General features: G+C 40.7%; 1 protein-coding gene across 1 annotated transcript in view; it reads right to left on the bottom strand.

Annotated features, from left to right (window-relative positions):
• MOB2 (MOB kinase activator 2) overlaps window positions 1-22054 on the bottom strand; it is a 193388-nt gene extending 171334 nt beyond the window's left edge. The window contains exon 1 of the mRNA XM_054972770.1: window positions 21724-22054. Coding sequence (XP_054828745.1) covers window positions 21724-21740 — 17 coding nt within the window. The 5' untranslated portion in view covers window positions 21741-22054. The remainder of the gene's footprint in view (window positions 1-21723) is intronic.
• Between the last annotated feature and the right edge of the window lie 1650 nt (window positions 22055-23704).

The following is a 23704-nucleotide window of genomic DNA, read 5'->3' as shown; positions in this document are numbered from 1 at the left end:
ATTGCTTGAGCTACATTAGTCACAACACCAGCCGATCCTGTACAGAGATTAAGAGCTCTGAGACGTATGAGATGGACATTGGACATAGCCTCCATGACAATTAACATCATGAATTCTGAAAGTTGTAGTTTTATTCTTGAGGAGTATTTTAAACAAAAGATATATGCAGTCTGCTCAATCAACTAATATTTCAGATCTCTTTAAACCAGTCTATGTTAGACCTTTTTTTGCTTTATAGGCATGATAGTAAAAATGAATAGTTTGACAGAGAATGTAGAGACTTTGATCCAGAGGAGTTAGCCGTGTTAGACTGTTAATCACACCAATTAACAAAACAGGAATTATGCTGGCTTCATGGAGGCATGCTATAATTGTGCCAGTATATAAAAAAGACCCAAGAAGTGATCCCCTAATTACCGGCCAGTTAGCTTTCTCTCATCTCTGAGTAAAATACATGTGGCCTATCTCCAATCTAAGCTACTGACCTGGTTGGAAGCTGAATCGATTCTTTATCTTCAGTAAGCAGGTTTCAGGAAAGGTACTTCTCCCTTGGACCACTGCCTTGACCTTCACCATCTAGCTGAGAAATAAGGCAGGCAACTGACTTTATGTCGCATTTATGGTTCTCAGAGCTGCCTTTGATTCTATCTCTAGATTCCATTTGTGGACCAAACTAATCAATTCCACAATAAATAGATGGCTCCTATGGCTTATCTATAAATTATAAGAAGAGCTTTCTGCACAGGTACACTATAGTCCAAGGGTCAGCTTACTAACCATATCCACTTTGTGAAAGGAGTAAAAAAAGGCTGTATATTGGCCCCTACACTTTTAAATTCTTATGTAAATGACATGGTGCCTTTTATTAAAAGATAGGCCCACCACGCACCCATATTAGCTAGCTGGGAATTTCCCGAACTACTATATGCAGTTGATGCGGTCTTACTATCAAGATCTGAAGTAGGCCTCCGGAAATTAATTAACATCTTTGCTGAATACTGTAAACAAGAGGACCTTTCAGTAAACTATAAGAAATTAAAAGTTATGATCTTTACAAAAAAAATGAGCTATAGCCAGAAAATTAAAGGTGGTGAAATCAAGCTAACAACCCAATTCAAATATCTGGGAGTAACCTTTAACCAAAACCTATCTTGGAAACCACATCTTAAAACAAGCTAGGGATACAGCTAGACCAAACACAAATGCTCTAATTAGGTTTTATTTTTCAACTGGGGCCAATATAGCCTGATGGCTATTAGAACATTTAACACAAAAGTAATCCCTCAATTTTTATACAGGACAGCCATCCGAATTTCTGAATACCATACTGACTCAATTTGTATGATGGATATTGGGAGTCCCAAAATGTGCGGCAGGAATTGCACTTAGATTGGAGCTAGCACAATGCTCCATTGAACTGAGAGCTTGGTTGGCTGCTTTTAAATTAAGGCTAAAGGTTCTTTATTCTACTCTATCATCTGTGGGTCTCCATTTATTGAAAGAGGAAAACTCAAGAAGCACTTGGCTAAGGCTGATAGATGGGAAGCTATATACATTGTTGGTGGAAATGTCATTACATAGAAGAATTCTGGAATACAATCTTGCACCTAATCTTTTTGTTAACTGGTTAGAAAATGCCAAAGGAACCTGAGCTGATATTTCTGAATCAATGGGATGATATAGAGATCCCACCAATTCGACAAGACCTCATCAATATCTTCTTAATGGCAGCAAAAAATTTAATTGCTTTAAAATGGAAATCACATACTGTACCGACAAGTACCAGTTGGTATTCTAAAATATGGGACCATTTATTACTTGAAAAAATCAATGATGGAATCTATCAAGCTGAAAATTTCCCCAAAACAACGAATTTTATTAAAAAATGGTTCCCCTTTTTTGAATACATTTCTAAAGAAAATCTATATCCTCCCAATAAAATATACCAAACAATCCTGAATCTATAATCCAAAATATATCAGATCATTCAACCTGAATTTGTCTTTCCATGTTTTACGTTTCTGTTATGTAGTTTTTAACAATTTACCCATTTTGTATTTCATATTGCAAACAGTTTTGTTAATAATTGAAATAAAAATCATTTTTTAAAAAAAGAACCACATAAATCCATATACAGGAAAGAACTGAGAAAATTAGTTTGCCATGAAGATCTGCATAGTTTACAAATATGCTATCTAAGGAACACTAATTATTCAAGTTGCAAGGATAATTTCAAAATGCTTGGATTCAGGAAGCCTCTGGTGCTTTCCCTTCCGGAGCCTTTGCCCTGCCAAGGGACGGTTAATTCAAAGATTTAAGCAGCAAGGGCAGCAGGGTAAAAGCTCCAGAAGGGGAGACAGTCCATCATGCCAGAGGTGGCAGAGGGCTGATAGAGAATCTGTCCCTTCTGGACCAATCTCCGCTGGCTCGGTCTTTCAAAACCACGCTTCACAGCTAACATTGTGCTCCCAACTTGAGAAGAACATGTGTCAAAAGTATTGTGTACAAAGATTCATTGTTATTGATAATTTTGAGAATACTGATGCCGGGTCACAAACTTGACAAAATTAAATAAAGATCAGATTCGCTGTTCAACATGGCAGTTGAAGTCTTAGCATCCAATCTTCAGTACAGAACCTTTTTGTCTAGTATGCAGTGGTGTATCTACACATTTCTTTGAAATAGTCTTTTTCAACAAGAGGGATTTCAGAAAGAGACAGCACAGAAATACTACAGACCAGCACACTCAGCCAAGCTCCAGATATGTCAGCCTGATAAGTGAAACAGTATACAGAGACAAGCTGAGTTTCCTGCCCAAGACCACTTCCTTCACTGTGCAATGGGCACATTTGCTAGTAACTAAGTAGTGGCACGATGAACATTTTAATATTTATTCTACTGTTAAACAACTTTACTACAAACATGGCAAGGGGGAACAATGTAATAGATGAAGCAAGTGTCATGCTAGAAAATATTTTGAAAGCAAAATTTGAAGAGGAGTAGAAGAATATTTTCTTAATCTCCTTCAAACTTTGTTATGACATCTCTCCACAAGCCACGTTCTTCTTAGCAGAAGCGCATAGTCTGAAAACAGGATGTGAACAAGAGGTGCCTTGCACGCACATGTCTTCCTTGCAGAAAATACAATGATTAGCAGGAGTAAGTGTGTAGAGTTTTGTGAACAAGTATACCATATAGCTGGGACTGATAATCTGAAGGATTTCTATGCCAGTACTTTCAGTACCCATTCCATGCAAATAACTCTAAGTAATTTTATTTACATGTACTGAAGTTCTGACAGACAGACATCTCTCACATTTCTGAAAGTCCTCTACCATGTTCTGCGAAACTGGAGAGGAGATGTGGTATACTGAGGACTATGGTAGAGTGGTTACTTTGACAGATTAGGACCTAGGAAATCCAGGTTCAAATCCCACTGTACCAAAGAAGCTTCCACGGTGACCTTAGCTACACATACTCAGCCTAACCTACTTCACAGGTTTGTCATGAGGATAAAACAGAAGAACTACGTAAGTGGCTTTTGGGGAGAACTGAGGGGTATAAATTAAGTAAATAAATAATAAAGCTAATGACTGGAGGCAGATTTTAAAAGGTTGGTTGGTGAATGGAAAGGAGAGAAGAAATCAGGGAAAGGAGAGAGGATATGAGGGTGGCCAGGAGGAAAGAAAGAGGAAATACTGTGGAGGAACAGGATACAGGGGAAAGTGAGGTGCCCCTCACAATTTTTTGCAGGTACCCCACAGTGCAACTGGGCATGAGCCTAGGAGTCAGTACAACTCAGCTCCTCCAGAGTTTTCCAAGATCTCAAGGACAGCAGAGAAAGCTGAAGGAAAAAAAGAGTCAAATAAATGTTTGGCTAGTGTTAAACTGAGTAAGGAAAGGAGGAGGCAGGGAAAAGGGCGAAGCTATGGAGGGTTTCAGGAAAGGGAAAGGAGAAATAGTGAGAGAGGGGAAACCAAGATGCCCCCTGCTAATCAATATATCTAATAGTCTATATAGCCCCACTTACAGATACTTACATCTGAGGATCAGGGCCATGGAGAAAGAAATGAGAGAGGGAACCGTGAGGAGGATCAACCAGGTGACTCTGCATGCCCTGAAGCAACCCACTACACCTCTAATTTGGACACCAACAAGTGGGGAGTAAGATCAGGAAATGCTGCCGCCACTCCCATCGATGAGGTGGTAGCACTGTGGGTAGGGAGAACAGCAGGAACTGCTGCCCTCCCCCTACACTTCAGTCAGCTGGGCAGGAAGATGTGCGAGGAAAGGATATCAGGAGCTGTCACTGCCAAGTGGTGGGGAAGAGGACTGATAGGTTGGTGGGTGGGCAGGCAAGGAATGGAAGCTGCCACTGGCCTCCCCCTCACTTCCATGTAAGTGGCAGAGGAGCAGCAATGTGAACGGATGAGGAAGGAGATGCTAACACACTACTAGGAGTGAGTGGGTGTATGAGTCAGGCCAGCGGAAGGAACAGTGAGTGCTGGCCATGAGTGGCCTGCCACAAGCCTTGTGCATCTTTTATATAAGCTCTAAAGTATACTTTCATTCTGAATCCTTAGGGAGCAACACAGCTAAATATCAACACAACCTCCTTTCTAGCAAGTGGAAATTACACAAAATTCTTTATAATGGTATTAAAAGGTCCTTCTCTATGACAAATGCATTTAAGACAAATTATCACTTTTAGATCACATGGCATGTATACAATGCAAATCTGAAGGTCACAGATCAAGCTCATCATAAAGTGCTTAGGAAGAATCATCATAAATAATTCATAGTGAGGTTTTAAAATACAGTATAGAAATAGTGCTTCAAAAGATTTTCTTAATTGGACCAAGTAATATGTGAATATATGAATAGGCACATTTTCGTTTTGTACTAACAGAAACAGCCAGGTCATTCTTTTACCAGCCAAAATCAATATTAACTTACTACATATTTGTAACATCATAATCTATACTTCTATGCTCCTCAACTGTAACTCAGGAGTTTGGTTGCAGAAACAGCAAGATCAGCAATTTAAAAAAGGAACCAGCATACCAAAGTTTTACTGGACAAAGGTGCCCCCCCCATTTCAGAATACGAATCAAACATATCTGGTTTTATTACAGGTGATTAACAACCCATAAGTCTCCAAGGAAAGACAGTATGTAGAAACAGAAGGTCACTCTCCTCATCAAAACTGGAAATGACAGTTAATACAGAAGGCATTATATTATTTAAAAACAAACAACTTTGCAGTGAAGAATGTTGCATACGTTCTCCAGAAGCCATGAAACACCACAGCAAACATACCAAGCCCAACCACAACAAGAATTCTGCAACAGCTACCAGTTGAACTTACTTCAGCACTAGATAAAAGTGTATAATGTATTTATTTTTGAATTTTTTAACAATATGCAATAGTAAAAAAACAAATATATAACCATATAACTATATAAACAGTATGAATATAAACATGTGCTCGAGACAGCATATCAATTGCCTTGGTAGTATTTATAATATATGTGGTAAGGACAACAAAAGAACATAAAATTTAATAAACTGCTATAACTTTGAGATTGTCAGGTATTGACAGCAAGTATTTGTTTTGCTTTTCCATATAGTCCAGAAAAGGCCACCATTTCTCATAGAAATTGGATTGGAAGTTCTGGTTCTCAGCGGTTGAGATGCAGTCTGTGATTTTCTCCATTGTGAGAAATTCCCATAATTTGTTCATCCAAGGCTGTATTGTGAGTGGGACTTTGGATTTCCATGATTTTGTGATTATGGCTTTGGCCACACTGATCATAATTGAAATCAGATCTTTTTGGATTATGGGGATGTCCTCATTTCCCCACAAATTGAGAAAAACAAGTTCAGGACGTGGTTGAATGACATAACCAGTTATTTTCCCAATCATGTTGAAGATCAGGCTCCAGTAATGTGAAATCAAAGGGCAATTCCACCTGTTTGTTTGCAGCCACACCAGCATTGTGGGTCGTACGAATGATTTATGTAATGTGGCTTGAGTGGGGTTAGGTACCACCTGTGCATGATTTTTCTGAAGGTTGTTCTGATATTAATAGCATTAGTGAGGCATATTTTTGAGGACCAAATTTGTGCCCATTGTGAGTCAGAAATAATTGTATTGCAGTCTGACTTTTAACTGATTTTTTAACTGTCAACTTCTGCTCCGTTGTTTTCTTTGTTACATTTACAACCCAACAGGCCTGAAAGCCTCCTTGCCTGTAACCAAATCTGAAGGAGTGCCCACCCTATTCAGCCTTGGAAGGAAAGATAAGCACTTCATACTGTGAAACACCTTAAAATATCCTCCAAGTTAGTGCATTAGAGCCTACAGCTCATGCATGATGTTCAATTATTTTGACAGTCTCAGCAATTTGTTCTTACTCCTTCCAGTAGACTATCCTGTATGTAGACCTACTAAAGAAATAAAGCAAATTTGTATGAGCAAGTACATACAAAATATATAAAACACTCATACACATTTTAATTTCCATCCATTCCCAAGCTTCTAGATGTTCTCTCCACCCTACACTTAGAAAAAGACTAATACTTAGGTCTTCCATTTATATTAGTTACTGCCAACATGAACCTCCAAATAGTCATAGTCTGAATTTCTTTTACTACTACACAGCCCAAAAAGTCCATAATTTGAGAATCACACCACAAGTCACTTACTATGAAGGGGTCAGGGTGGATAAAAATCAATGATTTTTTTAAAAAAAATCAAAAAAATCGATTTTTTTTATTTCAATCGGATTTTTTTTTATTTAAATTGGATTTTTTTAAATAAAATTGGATTTTTTTTAAATGCTTTTTGAGGAAAATATATTACCATCCAAAGGTTATTCCATCATGAAATAAAGATTAGTTTTTAATTATGTAGAATAAGGCTGTATATGTTTAATTTTTTTGGTAAATAAATTCCATTAATCCATTCACAATGTCATGCTCTTCCAGAGGTTTTTGAAAGATTATTGGGCAGTTTCTCTGCCTACAAGATATTATCACAGATGCTTGGTTTTGCAGTTCTCAAAACTGAATTTGTGTCAGCTCAGCAGAGATCACATGCCTCTTCTTCACAGCAAAAATGTTATAACATGAACAGAGTTGAGAAAAAGACCTTAATCCTATTGTTCTACAAACCTATGAAGACAGAATCAACCGCTCCAGTGCTAAGTTTCAAGAAGTTCAGTGAATAGAAACAGTATTTTTCTGATTGTTTGGAGTGGAATAGATCTGCACAAGAAGAAACTAAGTGTGAGGAGGGAGGGGCAAGCAGTACAAAATGAAAGTGAAACTTTTTGAGCACAATACTGCACAAGTCTTTGGATCTTTTGTGTGTATGACCTGAGGTTTATCACATTCTTTCCTTGGAGGAAAAAACCTATAATGGCAGCAGGCCGTAAAAGAGACCCAGTTTGGGAATACTTTAATGAAGTTCCTTTACCTATCGGTAAGGCAGGCATCTACTTGCATATTAAAGTTATACCAGCAAGAATTAGTCTTTATGTAGAAAACTATGATTTGAATCAAGCCTTAATGACTAGTGATTTAAATCGTGATGACTAGTGATTTAAATCAAATCCACCCTGGAACGGGTAGAACAACGAAAATACCTAAGTCTGCTTTATCCAGAGCTCAATTTCAGAAGAACATACATTTCTCCTGTATGTATGCATTTATATACTCTATTACATTGTTTACTGAAATCTCCTTGAAATTAATTGTGCTAACTCATACAGTATAATCTGCCTTGATTCTCAGTGAAAAAGGCAGACTATAAATAACATGAATAAAAAATGTTCTACACCCCAGATGACCATGTAAAGTTATATATCTAAGATTTGACTCTGGAGTTTTCTGCATTGTTTTTTCAGTTAGTTCTGGTTTGATTTATCCTGATTTCCATATGCATCTTTGCCTGCAGTTTTCACTCCAGGTTCTTGCCTCCTCCATTTTTTTCTGCTTCTTTTAAGATCACTTTGACTTTGACTTTTTTTTCTGGAACCTGCTTTTGAGCCTATTATTTTCCACCTACCACCACCCACCTCCAACCCACTTTTTGATGACTGGACGTTTGTTGTCATTGAACCACTCCTCCCTTGCATCTTCCTTTCCCTCCTCCTGGTTTTGTGTTCTTTTTTAAAAAAAAATCATTTTCATACTGTCATATCAACTTACTGTTGTAACAATATATGCAGTTTATTCTCTGAATTCCCAGCTTTAATTTTTTTTTTAAAAAAATAAGTCTCTAGCCCATTCCATTGCATAGATACACCTTTTTCTTTATATCTCTGCAAGGGAAGGGGTTAGGCACTCTCTTTTTTTATATCATGAAAGCCAGGAATTCAGAATCTGCCACATGTATCATTACAATGGTAGGTCAGTATAATGCTATGATTTTTTTTTTTTTACAAAAATGCAAAAGACTTAAGGGCCCTAAAGAGGAGGATATGTCCACTTCTAGTGCCACAAAAAGCAGTGCAGATTGATAAGCACACAACTGCTGCTGATCCGGTCTCCTACAGAAGTCAGTTTGCCCTGCAGGTGCCAGCCTCTGTGCCAGCCTCTGACTCCTAGCTCTGGGTCAGTCTCTCCAGTTTGGGCCATGGAGAGGAGAGACATAGGCCTAGGTGATAAAGTTCCTCCTCTTTCAGGCTTCCCCATCCAAAGATTTATCCACATGTTCATTTTCAATATTTTAAAATCAACCCTTAAAAGGAAGTAAGTTTCAAAGACATACAAAAAAGTAAAAAGATGTGTGTGCTGTGACTAGAGATGGGCACAAACAGAAAAAAAACAAACATGATGTTCGTTGCCATCCACGGACAGGGACTCATGAACAACCATGAACATGGCCCTGTTCACCAACATGTTCGTGGTTGGCTGTTCATGAGGGCCAGCAGGCTCTCCTCCAGCCATCATCCAAGTCAAGATCCCTACTGCACCACTCCCAGAAACCTGACCTGAGCAGGCACCAGGAAAGGTACCAATAATAAATAACAGCTTGGCCCAGAGCCTGGCAGCAGCCCTGAAACTTGAAGAGGTAGACCCCAATCCCACCACTCACAAAGAAAATTCAAGCTCCAATGCACTGTCTCTATCAAAATGCCAACAGCAACTCTCTCCCTCTCCACTGTCTGCAAACTAAGCCAGAGCTGGGAGCCCCCCTCCCCCCTGCTCTTTGCTCCCTTGTAACAAATTTGGGGCTCCACACTTGAAAGGAAGACCTGCCTATCAAACGAAATTGGGCTTAGATTGGGGTTTCCAGGGCAACAGGAGTTCAGACAGAATTCAGACAATCCCTGCCTAAGTTGCCAAGGGAATTGATTGCAGGTGCCAGACTGTCTGGCTTGACAAACAGCAATGAACAAGGCTTGCAATGACCACCTGTTCATTTAGAATGGGGCCTTACAAACAGCTTGTTCGCGAACAGCAGATTGGACTGTTCGTGGCTTTTTTTGTTCATATTGCTGTTCGTGCCCATTTCTAGCTATGACATCATCAATGATGCCTCTGATGACTAAAGTACTCTCACTTGAAAATCCCTATTTAAGGTACACGTAGAACAAAATAAACTGACCTCACAACTGTAAAAGTGCAAAGGGAGGGCAGACCATGGAAGAATTGTACACAAACTGATTTCAGTGCTTAGGGAGCAACTGCTAAGAACATAAGGAGTAAATTGAGTGTGTGGGAAAGTCTTATGTCTACCCATCACCATCCACTAGAAAAATTTGTTCAACAAATAATTACCCTTTCCCAAGGGACCTTGAGCCCCACAGAATATTTATTTTGTGAGGGATATTTTATAAATTTCAGAAGAGATTAAATCTTGTTACATTTCTCACAAGGACAGGGGAGTTGACATCTTTTGCACATCATTCAGCCTACTAAGAAACCATTCCAAAAGGAACAACACTGTTTTTAAAAACTGAGATTGAAAATTGAGAAAGGGTGCTTAAATTATGCCAATTGCTTCAGATCCTTCATGTCATATCATCCTCATAATTTTCAAGTTCATCTTCAACAAACTGTAACACTCTGGAAGAAACCCACAAGACTGACAGATGCGCACGGTGACCATAAACATCTTTCACCTCTGTTGCGAGATAAAGCATTCTAAAAAGAATAAAATTCCTGCAAGGAAATAATTTTCATAGAAAACATCCAGCTGTACAACATTAATGAAACAGGGAGGGTTGGCAGCACACCTGAAGCAATAAAAGTATATCTGTGTTAGTGAGATATGAAAGATATGAAATTCTACCTACTACCCAAAATCCATAAACCAGGTAACCTGGGACGCCCCATTGTTTCAGGAATAGGCACTAACACAGTAGGAGTCTCAGGATACATGGACTCTATCCTCAGGCCCTATGCCACCAGCACACCCAGCTATTTACGGGACACCACTGACTTCCTCAGGAAAATACAGTCCATTGACAACCTACCAGATGACACCATCCTAGCAACCATGGATTTGGAGGCTTTATACACCAATATCCCACATGCAGATGGACTGCAAGCCATAAGGAATATTATCCCGGACAAAACCACAGCACACCTCACCACTGAACTTTGTCACTTCGTACTCACTCACAATTACTTCAAATTTGGTGACAGCTTATATCTACAGGTTAATGGCACAGCCATGGGCACACGCATGGCACCACAATATGCTAACATATTCATGGCGGACTTGGAGCAACGCTTCCTCAGCTCCCATCCACTGAAACCACTACTATACTTAAGATTCTTGGATGACATCTTCATCATTTGGACTCATGGGAAGGAAGCCCTTGAGAGATTTCATCAGGACTTCAACAACTTTCACCCTACTATCAACCTAAGCCTGGACCACTCTACACAACAGGTACACTTCCTGGACACCACTGTACAACTACATAATGGACAGATAAATACCACCTTATACCGGAAACCCACAGACCGATACTCATATCTACATGCCTCCAGCTACCACCCTAAACATACCACTCGGCCAATTGTCTACAGCCAAGCCTTACGTTACAACCGTATCTGCTCCAATGTTCTTGATTGGGACTCCCACTGAAGAGATTTACAACAAGCATTTTTGGGACTACAGTACCCACCAAATGAAGTGAGGAAACAAATTGACAGGGCCAGACTAGTACCCAGAAACAGCCTGCTCCAGGACAAACCTAAAGGAACTAACAACAGAACACCACTGGTTGTCACCTATAGTTCCCAGCTCAAACCCATCCAACGTATCATCAGTGAGCTACAACCCATCCTGGAAAATGATACCTCTCTCTCAGAAGCCCTGGGTGGAAGACCTCTCCTTGCCTACAGACAGCCCCCCAACCTTAAACGACTTCTCACTTACAATCATGAATCGGCTAGCAGAGTCACCAGCACAGGTACCAGGCCCTGCAACAGACCTAGATGCCAGCTCTGCCCTTATATCTACCCAGGGAATACAATTACAGGACCCAATGGCATCAACTACACTGTCTCTGGCTCTTACAACTGGTCATCCTCCAATGTGATATATGCCCTCATGTGCCAACAATGTCCATCTGCTCTGTACATTGGACAAACCAACCAACCTCTACGCAAAAGAATAAATGGACACAAATCTGACATTAGAAATGGCAACATCCAGAAACCAGTGGGAGAACACTTCAGTCTACCAGGACATTCCACCAAGGACTTAAAGGTCACTGTAGTTCAACAGAAGCCTTTCAAAAACAGAATCCAACGGGAAGCTGCTGAATTGGAATTCATATGTAAATTTGATTCAGTCAGGCTGGGATTGAATAGAGACTATGAATGGTTATCTCATTATCAGAAGTAACTGATTTCATTATCAGAAGCCAACTGATGCCATTATCAGAAGCTACTGATTGCATCTACTCCCCCATCCCCTCTCCACCAGTTTCTTCTTACCCTCCACGCATCTGACGAAGAGAACTGTGATTCTCGAAAGCTTATGCTACAGTAAAGTTGGTTAGTCTTAAAGGTGCTACTGGACTCTTTTTGATTTTATTCACACTTACTAGAAGGGAAACAGAAGATAAACTCAAAATTTTCTCTCTCAAATAATCAAGAGTATTAAGGGAGGATGGAACACTACAAATCTATTTCATTGTTGTTGTTGTTGCTGTAGAACTGCTACCTTAGGTCACCTGGTTCACATGAAAGAGGAAGGTGACTGAGTCCACTCCATCTCACTGCATAACCTAGGTCATGCAGCAGGGACCAGCAGTGGGCTTCCACTTCTCCCCCGCACACCTGCAGTACCACAACCTCACCTTCCACCACCTGGTTCACATGGCTGCACCTCCCTCTTTTCCTCCCTCAAAACAGCTGCTGAGATTGTGCAACCTAGTATCTCAGTCTCGAGAATCTTAAAGGTTTTTTTTTTCTTTTTTGTATTTTTCTACAAACCTGAAGGATACCCCAGGTCTGCACAAAAATACCCTTTATATCTTGGGTTTTTTTATCTACATGGGGGCCAGCTTCAGAATTAGAGATATGATATAGGGATAACCATGGTAGAAACCACCAATAAAAAGCTAAGCTCTAACTAACATAATTTACAGCCCATCCTGCATAATTCCATTATTGCTTTTCAAAGCTCCATTTAATTATATATTGGAACCAGTACAGGAAGCAACTAGTGAAGAAATGAATCATCCACCTACAGAATAAAGTTGGAGGAGGATCCAACATGGCGCCTGAACAGGAAGCTTCTCTAAGAGAGAAGTCTCAATAAGCTTTATAGTCTACCCTTTCTCACTGAAATGCAAAGTGAATTGGACAATGAAAACTGATAACAGAAATAAGTTTTGTACTTCCACCAAGAATTGCTAAGAGATGCTACATTGCTGAAAATATCAGGCACTGTAATGAAATGTCCAGGCGCCAAGGCTATCCAGTGCCTTGGATTTGTTGAGCCTGAATTAACCTACCTCATAGGTTGCTATGTGGGTAAAATGCAAGAAAGGTGAAGTGCGTGCACTGTCCTGGGCTCCTTGAAAGAAGGATGGGATAAAAATGCAATAAATAAAATATCAGACATGCAAATGGATTGGATGGAGGAATTTCTGGCAGAGAAAGATATCACCAATATATCAGTTGTACTGTTCGCTTCGGTTCAGTTCAATTCAGAGTTTGTGTATAGCCATAGGCCGTCACAAAATTACGAACATATATATAGTTGTATTTTACCTAATTTTTATCTTATTTAAGATAAAAATTAGGTAAAATACAACTATATATAGTGCAGTTTTGCCAAAATTCAATTAAAACAGACATCAATTAAAACAATCAATAAGTTAACTGCGAGTTCAAGTAATGCCCTCAGTTGTACTGAAACATTCAGGATTTGATGACATTATTTAGGATCCTCATATAGAGAGCATAGGCCATGCGCAGACATCTGTAAGCCTCAAAGGACAGAGGAAATGCACAGGAAGTTTTCCCTTGAGAAAACATCTAAAAAGCTATTGTGGTGAAGGCACTTTCAGAAGCTGGGAGTTAAGAGCTGGAGAGAATGTTGAAATAAGCAGCATGCTCTAAGAGATCAGAAGCAAACAGAGAAAGGAAATTGGGTGATAATTGAAGAGGGAGAAGTATCGTGGTGTCTGTGCAGAATGGGAGGAACTGAAGAACATTGGAATGCAGAAGAGCCAGAGGAAAGGGTTAGATTATATGGTGAAAAGAATGGCAGGGAAAATAAATAGCTAACATCAGTAGATTTAAGATCTAAGGAGTGTGTAGTGGTGTTGGTTACGGTCATCAAATAAAATATGAAGAAAAGATTGAAGGGTAAAATGTGGGAAGGAAATGCTGAGAAAAGGAGCATAGCAAACTGTTTCAAAATTAAACACTGGAGGAGATTTGAATGGCATATGGAGGGGGGGCGACAGACCTTAAAAGGGCATCAAAGGAAGAGAACAGGCATTTGTTATAAATCAAGATGGTGTAGTAGAATAATTAGCCAGGTAGATAGCAGATGCGCAAGAGAAGAGGGTGGATTTGTAATAACCACAATCAGCCTATGTTTTTGTTGTCCCCTAAAGAAGTTCCACTGCAAAAGAACATTAACAGATATAAGAAGTGGAGTGAGCAAGCCAAGGCTGCAAATGAGGAGGATGAATCATTTGTTGGGAGATGTGGGCAAATAAATTAGGAGTAAGGGGCAGGGATGAGCTGAAATTAGAAAAGGCAAAGCCTAAGGAGTAAACAAATGTGATAAAGATTCTAAGAAAGCTCCTGAATAAATGAACTATAGGAAGCAGCAAAAGCAGCAGAGCGTGAGTAAAGCGGACTGTGTGCAGTGCTGAAGGGACAAGGTGAGTAAGGTGATAACGTGTGTCTGATTCAGGATCTAGTGGATGTTTTTGCTAATAGAAGAGGAAGGGTGATTTTTTGCACATTCCCTCCCCCACTGCAGACCTAACTTGCACACACACACAACATGCTGTTCCTGGAGGTAACCCGTCCCCTAGGAGCAGCTTTCTGGGGACAATTTAGGCTGCTTCAGGAGAGAACAGGCAAGGAACATCTGGTCCACTGACAAAAATCCCTTCCACCCACATGTATTTCCCATGGGATCCAACCCATTGACCTTACAATATCAACTTTTTAACCTCTGAAATTAGTTGGCTCCCTAATATGAGCGCATTTCCAATGAAAAAGTCCCAGGTTCTAACATGCCTCCTTACAGAACTCAAGTCAGTCAACAAGATACAATTATGTATAACAACATAATGTATAAAGCAATAATGTCTAATGTTTGTAGACACATTTCCGATCTCTTTGATAATACTTCACTGTGAAATCTAATCAACCAATTTTTCATAATAGTACCATTGTAACCTGTCAATATCAAGGACATCAACAGATTAGTAAATTAACTCCTGTGACTGCAACTGAAAACTTTTTCAACACAGAAGTAAAATAGTCAATGGGAAGCAATTTCACGATATGATAGCCTTCTCCTTAGAATTTAGTTACGGACTAGAAAGAAACAATCATTGTTTAATCTTGATTCGGTACCCAATTTAAATGCTACTGAACCACAATTAGCAGTGAACAAAATATTACCAACTTCTACGTGCATTCAATTGGGAAACTGTTGAAAATGGTCAACATGGTCACATATAATTTCAAAATAAGGAATTTCTTCAAAAATGAGGGAATTAATTGAGAAAGGGGATCAGGAGGGTCAAATCTCTTTAGGACACTAAGAAATTATTTAAAACCATGATAACAAAATCAGATAAACTGTATACTATTTATTAGGAAATGTATAATCAACTCTAAAAGGATGCCAGTAGATGGTTGTTGTGGGTTTTCCGGGCTGTATTGCCGTGGTCTTGGCATTGTAGTTCCTGACGTTTCGCCAGCAGCTGTGGCTGGCATCTTCAGAGGTGTAGCACCAAAGGCAGAGATCTCTCAGTGTCACAGTGTAGAAAAGATGTTGGCAGGTCATTTATATCTACTCAGGAGGGGTGGGGTTGAGCTAAGTCATCCTGTAAGACTTTCCCAGGGTGTGGAATGCTAATGGCGGGAGGCTTCACTGTATCCTGAGGAGGTTCTTTTGCATATGGATTGGTGCTTGATGTGCTAATCTTCTCTGCAGGGCTATTGTCGGGTATAGAGTGTTTTGTTAGCCTAGTGTTTTTCAGAACTGTAAACCATTCTCTGTTCATTCTTAAGATTTCTTCTTTCCTGTTGAAGTTTTGCTTATGCTTGTGAATTTCAATAGCTTCCCTGTGCAGTCTGACAAAGTAGTTGGAAGTGTTGTCCAGTATTTTGGTGTCCTAGAATAAGATACTGTGCCCTGTTTGAGTTAGGCTATGTTCAGCCACTGCTGATTTTTCAGGTTGTCCAAGTCTGCAGTGTCTTTCATGTTCTTTTTTTCTTGTCTGGATGCTACGCTTTGTGGTCCCGATGTAAACTTGTCCACAGCTGCAGGGTATACGGTATACTCCTGCAGAGGTGAGGGGGTCTCTACTGTCTTTTGCTGATCGTAGCATCTGTTGTATTTTTCGGGTGGGTCTGAATACTGCTTGAAGGTTATGCTTTTTCATAAGCTTTCCCATCTGATCAGTAATTCCTTTGATATATGGCAAAAACACTTTTCCTGTAGGAGACTGTTTTTCCTTGGTTGTTTGATTCATCTTGGGTTTGATTGCTCTTCGGATTTCATTTCTGGAGTAGCCATTTGCCCGAAGTGCGTGGTTTAGATGATTAATTTCCTCATTGAGAAAGTGCAGCTCACATATCCGTCTTACACAATCCACTAATGTTTTCATTATGCCTCTTTTCTGTCGGGGGTGGTGATTGGAGTTTTTGTGTTCTCCGGCCGTGAAAGCCTTTGACAATACATCGAACACCTCTACTGGGAGGAAACATTCCAACAGACCCGGAGATTGGAAACACTTCGGAACAAGAACTACAATGCCAAGACCACAGCAATACAGCCCGGAAAACCCACAACAACCATCGTTCTCCAGCTGTCATGGGCTAGGCCCGCCCAAGCTGGTAGCCCAGGTACTAATACGAAGCCAAGGAGTGTTCAAGAGTCACAAGCAGGGGCCAGTCTGTAGTCAGAGCCCAAGGTAAACGCCAGGGGTGTGTCCAAGATCCAAAAAGCCAAGCCAAGTCCAGTCCATAGGTCAGAGCACGAGGGTATCAAGGCAAGGTGCAGGCAAGAGCGGGATGCAAGGTACCAGGAAGTGGTTGCAGGTAATTGACACGTTGCTTCCACGCCTGGCAGTTGCTCCTGACTGGCTTTTATAGCCAGGTGTGATTTTCAGCCAGCTGCTGGGGCTCCATCCTGATGCTACTCATCGTCGCTCTCCACCAGCTGGCGTTGGCTCAGGAGATGAGCACTGTGCCGTCTCTCCTGCAGTTCCAGTCTCTGGCGCTGTCTGCAGCGCTCTCTAGGCGTGGGTGAGCCTGGGGGGGTGGAAGCCCCTGGCTGGGCTTCCCCTGTGGTGCTGGCAGTCCCTGACTGAGCCTCCCCTGTGGAAGTTCCTGGCTGAGCTTCCCCTGTGGTATTGGGGCTAGAGGGTGCTGGTGTCTCAGCTGCTAGCTGTGAGCTTTGATCAGCCAGCAGCTGCTGCTCCTGATTGCCTGCTTCTGCTGAGTCAGGGCTAGAGCTAGCTACACAGAACTCTTCTTCTCCTGAGGAGTCCTGGCTGGCTACACGAGGCTCCTCTCCTCCAGAGGAGACCTCACTCTCAGACTGGGCCATGACACCGGCCGTGAAAGCCTTCGACAATACATCGAACACCTCTACGGGGAGGAAACATTCCAACAGACCCGGAGATTGGAAACACTTCGGAACAAGAACTACAATGCCAAGACCACGGCAATACAGCCCGGAAAACCCACAACAACCATCGTTCTCCGGCCGTGAAAGCCTTCGACAATACATCGATGCCAGTAGAGTTAAGAAAGCTGTCAAAAACAAGATGGCTTCATTTAAAAAGTGGAACTCTTGACCAAATAAGAATAAAAAATTGTGTAACTTCTCACAAAACATACATACAAATTGATAAAGCAAGTTTTTAAAAGGGGGGGGTGCAAAAAAGCCCTACTTGCCATAAACAGACTAATCCACAAGGTGTAGAAGAAAGCATGTTGTAAAATCTCTACTCTTAATGACAACAGTTTCCCCTGAGGAACTTCCTTCAGGAAGCAGATTCCTTTTATGCTTCCAGGAGCTGGAAGGATAAAGCAAATGGTAGAATCTCTGTCCTTGAAGGCAACATAAGTCAAATATGTTATTAATTTTTTTATCTATCCTTTCTTCTACAAAGCTCAGGAGAGCATATCATACCCAATTTTATCATACCCAATACCCTCCCCAATTTTATCCTCAATTTTAACCTTGTAATATAGGCTAGGCTGAGAGAGAAGATGCACTTTAAAATCACTAAAAGCTGAGTTTACCCAGTCTTAGACACATTAACTTTTGCACCTCAGTGATTTGCATGATGACAGTTACATTCAATAAATAAAGATATTATAACCTTTCATTATAAAGGAAAACATCTATATTAAGAAAGGTATGCAAATGAAAGGACAGTATCTGTCTTTATAATACTTCAAGATCAATGGTTTGTTGCTACTCTCACAGTAACAGTCCTCTTCCAAAATGAAACAAAGAGCCTTCGATATATCCATGACAGATTTAAATGCACAATAACATAAGCAACTCTGAACCACAGCCAAAGTTGTCTATTATAACCCACTTCCAACACACAGTAGGAACATTTAGAATTCCTCAATTTTTAAAATACTTCCGGGCAACATGAGGTATCTTGGCTTTAGACTCCCATAGAAGATCTGAATCAGCCTCAAATCCCAGCTGAAGCTAACTCTGATAGCGTTAGTCTTGTTGCAGATGCTAGACAGTGATTAATGCTAAAAAAGAAGTTTTGGAATTCAAGTACAGGAAACCCATGGACAATCCCATCGTCTTAGCACTGGTTACAAAACCGGGCAAGATTATCTCTGCCTATATAAATTGCTCAGGTGCCAACCTTATGCACAATTATCTGGGGTCAAGTTCCACTGAAATAAATGTCACTTCCAAATAAATGTGCATAGGACTGGACAATCAGTTATCCATGTTCAGAAATTTCCAATAAGTGCTACGGAGGACAATTTTGGAATAGTAGAACCTCAGAATAAAGATAAATCTAGTTACAGAGTATCAACATAATTTATTTCTTCCACTGAAAGTTCATTACTATAGTTATGAAGCTGGAATACAGAACATAAGCTACAATGTATTGCAGTTGGACAGATAATATGTGTTAGAATGGTGATGAGAAAAAGTGCATATACAAACCAGATATACATAACTTTTCTACAAACTAGGAAAATCGCCAACACGATTTAACATATTATACAAGAAGCAATATGCAATCTGTTTTATTTATTTCAACCTCTTTTCTTTCCTAAAAGAGTTAACATTCATTGAATTTTGGAGGTGGATGAATCTGCTTGCTACTTAAGTGCTGCTACACTGATACTATGTGGAAATGTGCATGTAACATTTAAAATGCAGGTAGTACCACAGATAGCAGCAGAGTTTTAAGCATTACTGATCCATTCCAACCTTTCTGCTTCAGAACAAAAACAACTATACAATTCATCTGTAACATTTGGGACAGATTTAACAAATGATGTGACAGTAGTTCAGGAAGACCAAACGAATGTAACCACAGAAGTTCAAGTTAAACTGAAGAAAAATAATACTTTATACTAAATATAGGGCTTCAAAAACATGAAGATTTTCTGTACAAAAGATTTATGTTTCACATAACAATGGTGCCACAAAAATATTTCAGAAATTATGATCAGGTTAAAAATAAATCTGACCCTGATAGGAAGTTTTCAGTAAAGCACAACAATCCTCTCTCTCTCTCTTATTATTTGGTAACATGAGCATATAAGCAATACAGAGTAAGCATTACATGCAATTATGGGCCAAACTTGGAGAAACAAAGAAGTTTCAGTACTAGGATTTAGGTGTTTAGCAGTTAGCAAAAGTCAGAACCGTACTTGCATTATAATTATGGATACTAATCAAGAGTGCAGAACTGGTGTTACTCTAGTAACATAGGAGCTGCAGCAACACTGTTTCTTCCTAAGAAGTCCCAGATCATGCAAGAGGAGCCTAAGCCTAACATAAACCTTCAAAAGAAGCCCTGGCAGATACTGGCAGGAGAAGCCTCAGCATAGATTCCTCCCATGTGGTCTGGGGCATATCTTACCAAAAGCACGGGAAGTAAGATAATTAGTTAGCTGTAAGTTTTTTGCCAGTGTCCTCATCATAACGGAAGGACGTTGTTTTTTCACTCACATACAAGAGTTACATGAGTACTAGGTCTAATTCAAGAAGTGCACCTAGAATTATACTGGGCCTGTATCCCTTTTGTTAATACTCTAGCCTATCACAGTAAACTATTATACTCTAGCTCAAAATCAAACACTGCATAAAACCAAACAATTTCTACTTAAGAAACACAAAATACATCGATATTACTGACAAAGTCATCCTTTATTGAAGCATAGTTTAAAAAAACCTGTGTAACTTGTCAAAATTCACCTATGTGAAGAATAATCACTCGATATGAGCTTCAATTTTTTTGAACTTGGCCACAGTTAGTGTTCTCCATCTGTCAGACTTTCACCCCTAAAAGAGCAGCAAACTCTTTTCTACTTTCTGTGTCTGTATGTAATTAGTACTATTAATCCCAGGCTCTTCAAGCCCCCTGGCATGACAATGATTTGGTTTTAACCTCTGCCAAGGTCTCCACTCCTACCTTCTGCCAAGCCAAGTGTTGAAAAGTTTCAAGGTGTGACCTGAAATAGTACTGCAAAAACAGAAGCCCAAGTTGATGGAAATGTGCTGTGACTTGCCTTTTGAGAATCTAAATGATTAATGTGTTGGTAAATTACAGCAGAATTTATACTCTGCATTTCTTCTCTCCTGCAATCTAGTCTAGAATAGGAATACAGTTTTAACTACTGACATATTACAAAACAGAAATCAGCAAATAATACATTTAACAATACAAGATGACAAATACTTATAATATTCCCCATCTTAGTATAACTGTGCATGCACCTCTACGTTTCAGCCTAAACAAGTTATACTCTGCAGGAGACTCCCCTGTCCTTGAAGTCTCCTGCCATTATGATGCACTTCAGGGCATGCAAAGCAGCAATACCAACCATTTTGCATTCCTTGGTCTCTAGAAATTCAAGACCTCAAACCAGCTGCTGCAATACTCCATGTTATCTGCTTAAAAACTGTCATCTACTGACACATGAAACGGTATTAGTGCCATTCAGCAGAACCTTAACCTGCCTACTAGAGACTAGGGCAACACTGACATAAAAGCGAGTACTTTACATTTCACTTACACATCCTTTTTTGCCCCTTACTGAGATTTCCACCATTAGCAATTCCAACTTGGTGCTATCACAAAATCAAAAAGAGTCCAGTAGCACCTTTAAGACTAACCAATTTAATTGTAGCATAAGCTTTCAAGAATCACAGTTCTCTTCGTCAGATTGGTTAATCTTAAAGGTGCTACTGGACTCTTTTTGATTTTGCTACTACAGACTAACACGGCTAACTCCTCTGGATCTATAACCTGGTGCTATGTAAGCACACAAAGTTTCCCTGCCAACAATGCCCATCTACACCTTCATATGCAAACATAATTTGCTATCCACCAGCTGCCGTTCAGTAATCAGACCATCTCATGCCTGCAATAAAAAAAATCCCTAGGTCTCCACTAGATAGGAAAGAGCATGCATGAAAAGTAAGTAACTTTCTTGTATCTTTTAATCCAGTATTTGTTTACCTAAAATAAATATCGCCTCTGATTCTAGACTCACCATCGCAGATTTTACTCAACACTTCATCCATACGCGTGTTCAGTACAAGTGTAATCTAGAGAACTATTCGGGAACATTGTACAACTCCATGCACGAAGAAAGGCGCCCAGGGCCATGCCACAACCAACTCACGAGTGCGGGGGGGGGGGCGGGGGGAGAGCAGCACGGCACACTGGCAAGGCGCTCCTCACTGCGCGCGGTCACTGCCCTGTTCCCACTAGGGAGCCCAAGGCACTCCACGCTGCCCCACCAGACCGAACTACTCACCCCATGAGCCAGTCCATGACGCTTCCTGCAGCTGTGCGCCGCCGCGGTGCTGGGCCAGCCGGGCGAGCGAGCAGGCGGGCCGGCGGACGGCTCCGGCTGTGTCCCTGCCTGCCTGCCTGCCCGCCCGAACTCCTCTCCTCACCGCTCCCTCCGGCCTCTGAGGCGGCTCATGGGTGCCTGTCCCACCCTGGCCGTCTGCCGCCTAGCGCCCTCTCTGCCTCGGGTTTCTTCTCCGGGCGGCTCCGCTGGGTTCCCGCCCCCAAGGCAGCGCCCGCCGGGTCCCTTCAGCCAACCAGCCCGAGCGACTGACACACACTCGCTCTCGACTCACTCGCTCGCTCGCAGGGTGGCCGGAAGTAAACACACAGCCTTTCCTCCAGCATTTCCCCGCCCCTCCCTCTCACTCGCCCGGCTACTGCAACCCGGAAGTGACCGGCCTCCTGAAGCACGATGGGAAACGGAGTCCCCTGTTTAGGGATGGGTGTGTCAAAGAAAGAAGGAAGAAGTTCAGAATGAGTTCTTAGGATGAACGTGAATGCCCTCTTCACCCCACCGCCCATGCAAAATAAATAATAGGGAGAGGATCTAAAATTGAATGCATGAAATACTACATTGCTGAGCTTAAGTTTGCGTTCGTACTTAAAAAACGCAAAAAATATTGTGTTTGCTTTAGTACTAATGTTTGGTGGTTTTAAACCTTTCGTTCTTTATTGCAAAAGTTTTTCGAATACATAATGGAAGAATGCATTGAAGCAGTGAAAACAGTGAGTGAAATGTAAATGAATATAACACATACAATGTGGTGTAGTGGTTAGAGTGCCAGACTAGGATCTGGGAGAACCAGTTGGAATCCCCACTCTGCCATGGAAGCTTATTGATGCCCTTGGACTAGTAACACACTCTCAGTCTAACCTACCTCACAGAGCTGTTGTGGGGATAAAATGGAGTAGAGGAGAATTATGCAAGCCTCCTTGGGGAGAAATGGGTATAAATGAAGTAAATAAATAAAACTAATACAAAAGGTTAAAAATGAACAAAGAATATATATGAGTTTAAAACATAATAACTTAAGCTATGGTGAAGTATATGTGACTAATATTAAAATTATGTTAGGTGCCAAACGGGCTATAAACCCACCTAAAATAATTTTACTTACTCATCTATTTACAAGAGATGAAAAGGGACAAAAGGCAACTTTGGGAACCGTTATGTAAAACACTTTACTGAATATTTTATTCTTTCAGAATTTTGAAGGAAAATACTTTTTATAGCAGTATTTTAAAACAGGTAATTCACATTGCTGCTAATCTCTTAGATGCTGTCTGAATGATCTTTGTAGTTTTCCCAGTGTAACACACCTGCTACCTGTAACAAAAAGAATATTAATGGTTGCAAATGGAAGTAAAATATCAGGACATGGTCCCTTCATAGCACTCATCTTTAAGTACCACCACAGCTTGGAGAAGTTACCCCTCCAAAGTGAGAGGGGTAACTTTTTTTCCCTGCTGGCCGGATAAGCAGTGGCAGGGGGCAGAGGCTGGGAGCAGGGGATCCCTTGCTCTCACCTTGGGACTGGCAACTCTACATTGGGATGGGGGACCACCATGGAAGTCCAGGGTTGCTACACAGTGGCAGACAATAGCAAACCACCTCTGAATGTCCTTTGCCTTGAAACCCCTACAAGATTGCCATAAATCAGCTGCATCTTGATGGTTCTTCACACTCACCTACAACTCTGCTTAGGATGTGCAGTGAAAACAGAAGCACTCTGGAGTATCTAGGTTCCTGTCCCTCAGAAGAAGTTTTTCAGATGGTGCTTGTGATAGGGGGTTGAAGAACACAGTGGGAGGTAGGGTAGATTTTATCTGCTAGCAGAACTCATACTTCTTTGGTTCCAGTCCATAGTATTTAATATATTTAGCTGCTTTACTTCCGTACCTTTCCTTACTGTCGTATTATCAGTAAACCTTAGCCAGTATAT

Source organism: Eublepharis macularius, chromosome 2 (assembly GCF_028583425.1).
Source record: "Eublepharis macularius isolate TG4126 chromosome 2, MPM_Emac_v1.0, whole genome shotgun sequence".
NCBI classification, from domain to species: Eukaryota; Metazoa; Chordata; class Lepidosauria; order Squamata; family Eublepharidae; genus Eublepharis; species Eublepharis macularius.
Note: the sequence above shows the minus strand (reverse complement) of the source record. Positions and strands in the feature narration are given on the sequence as shown.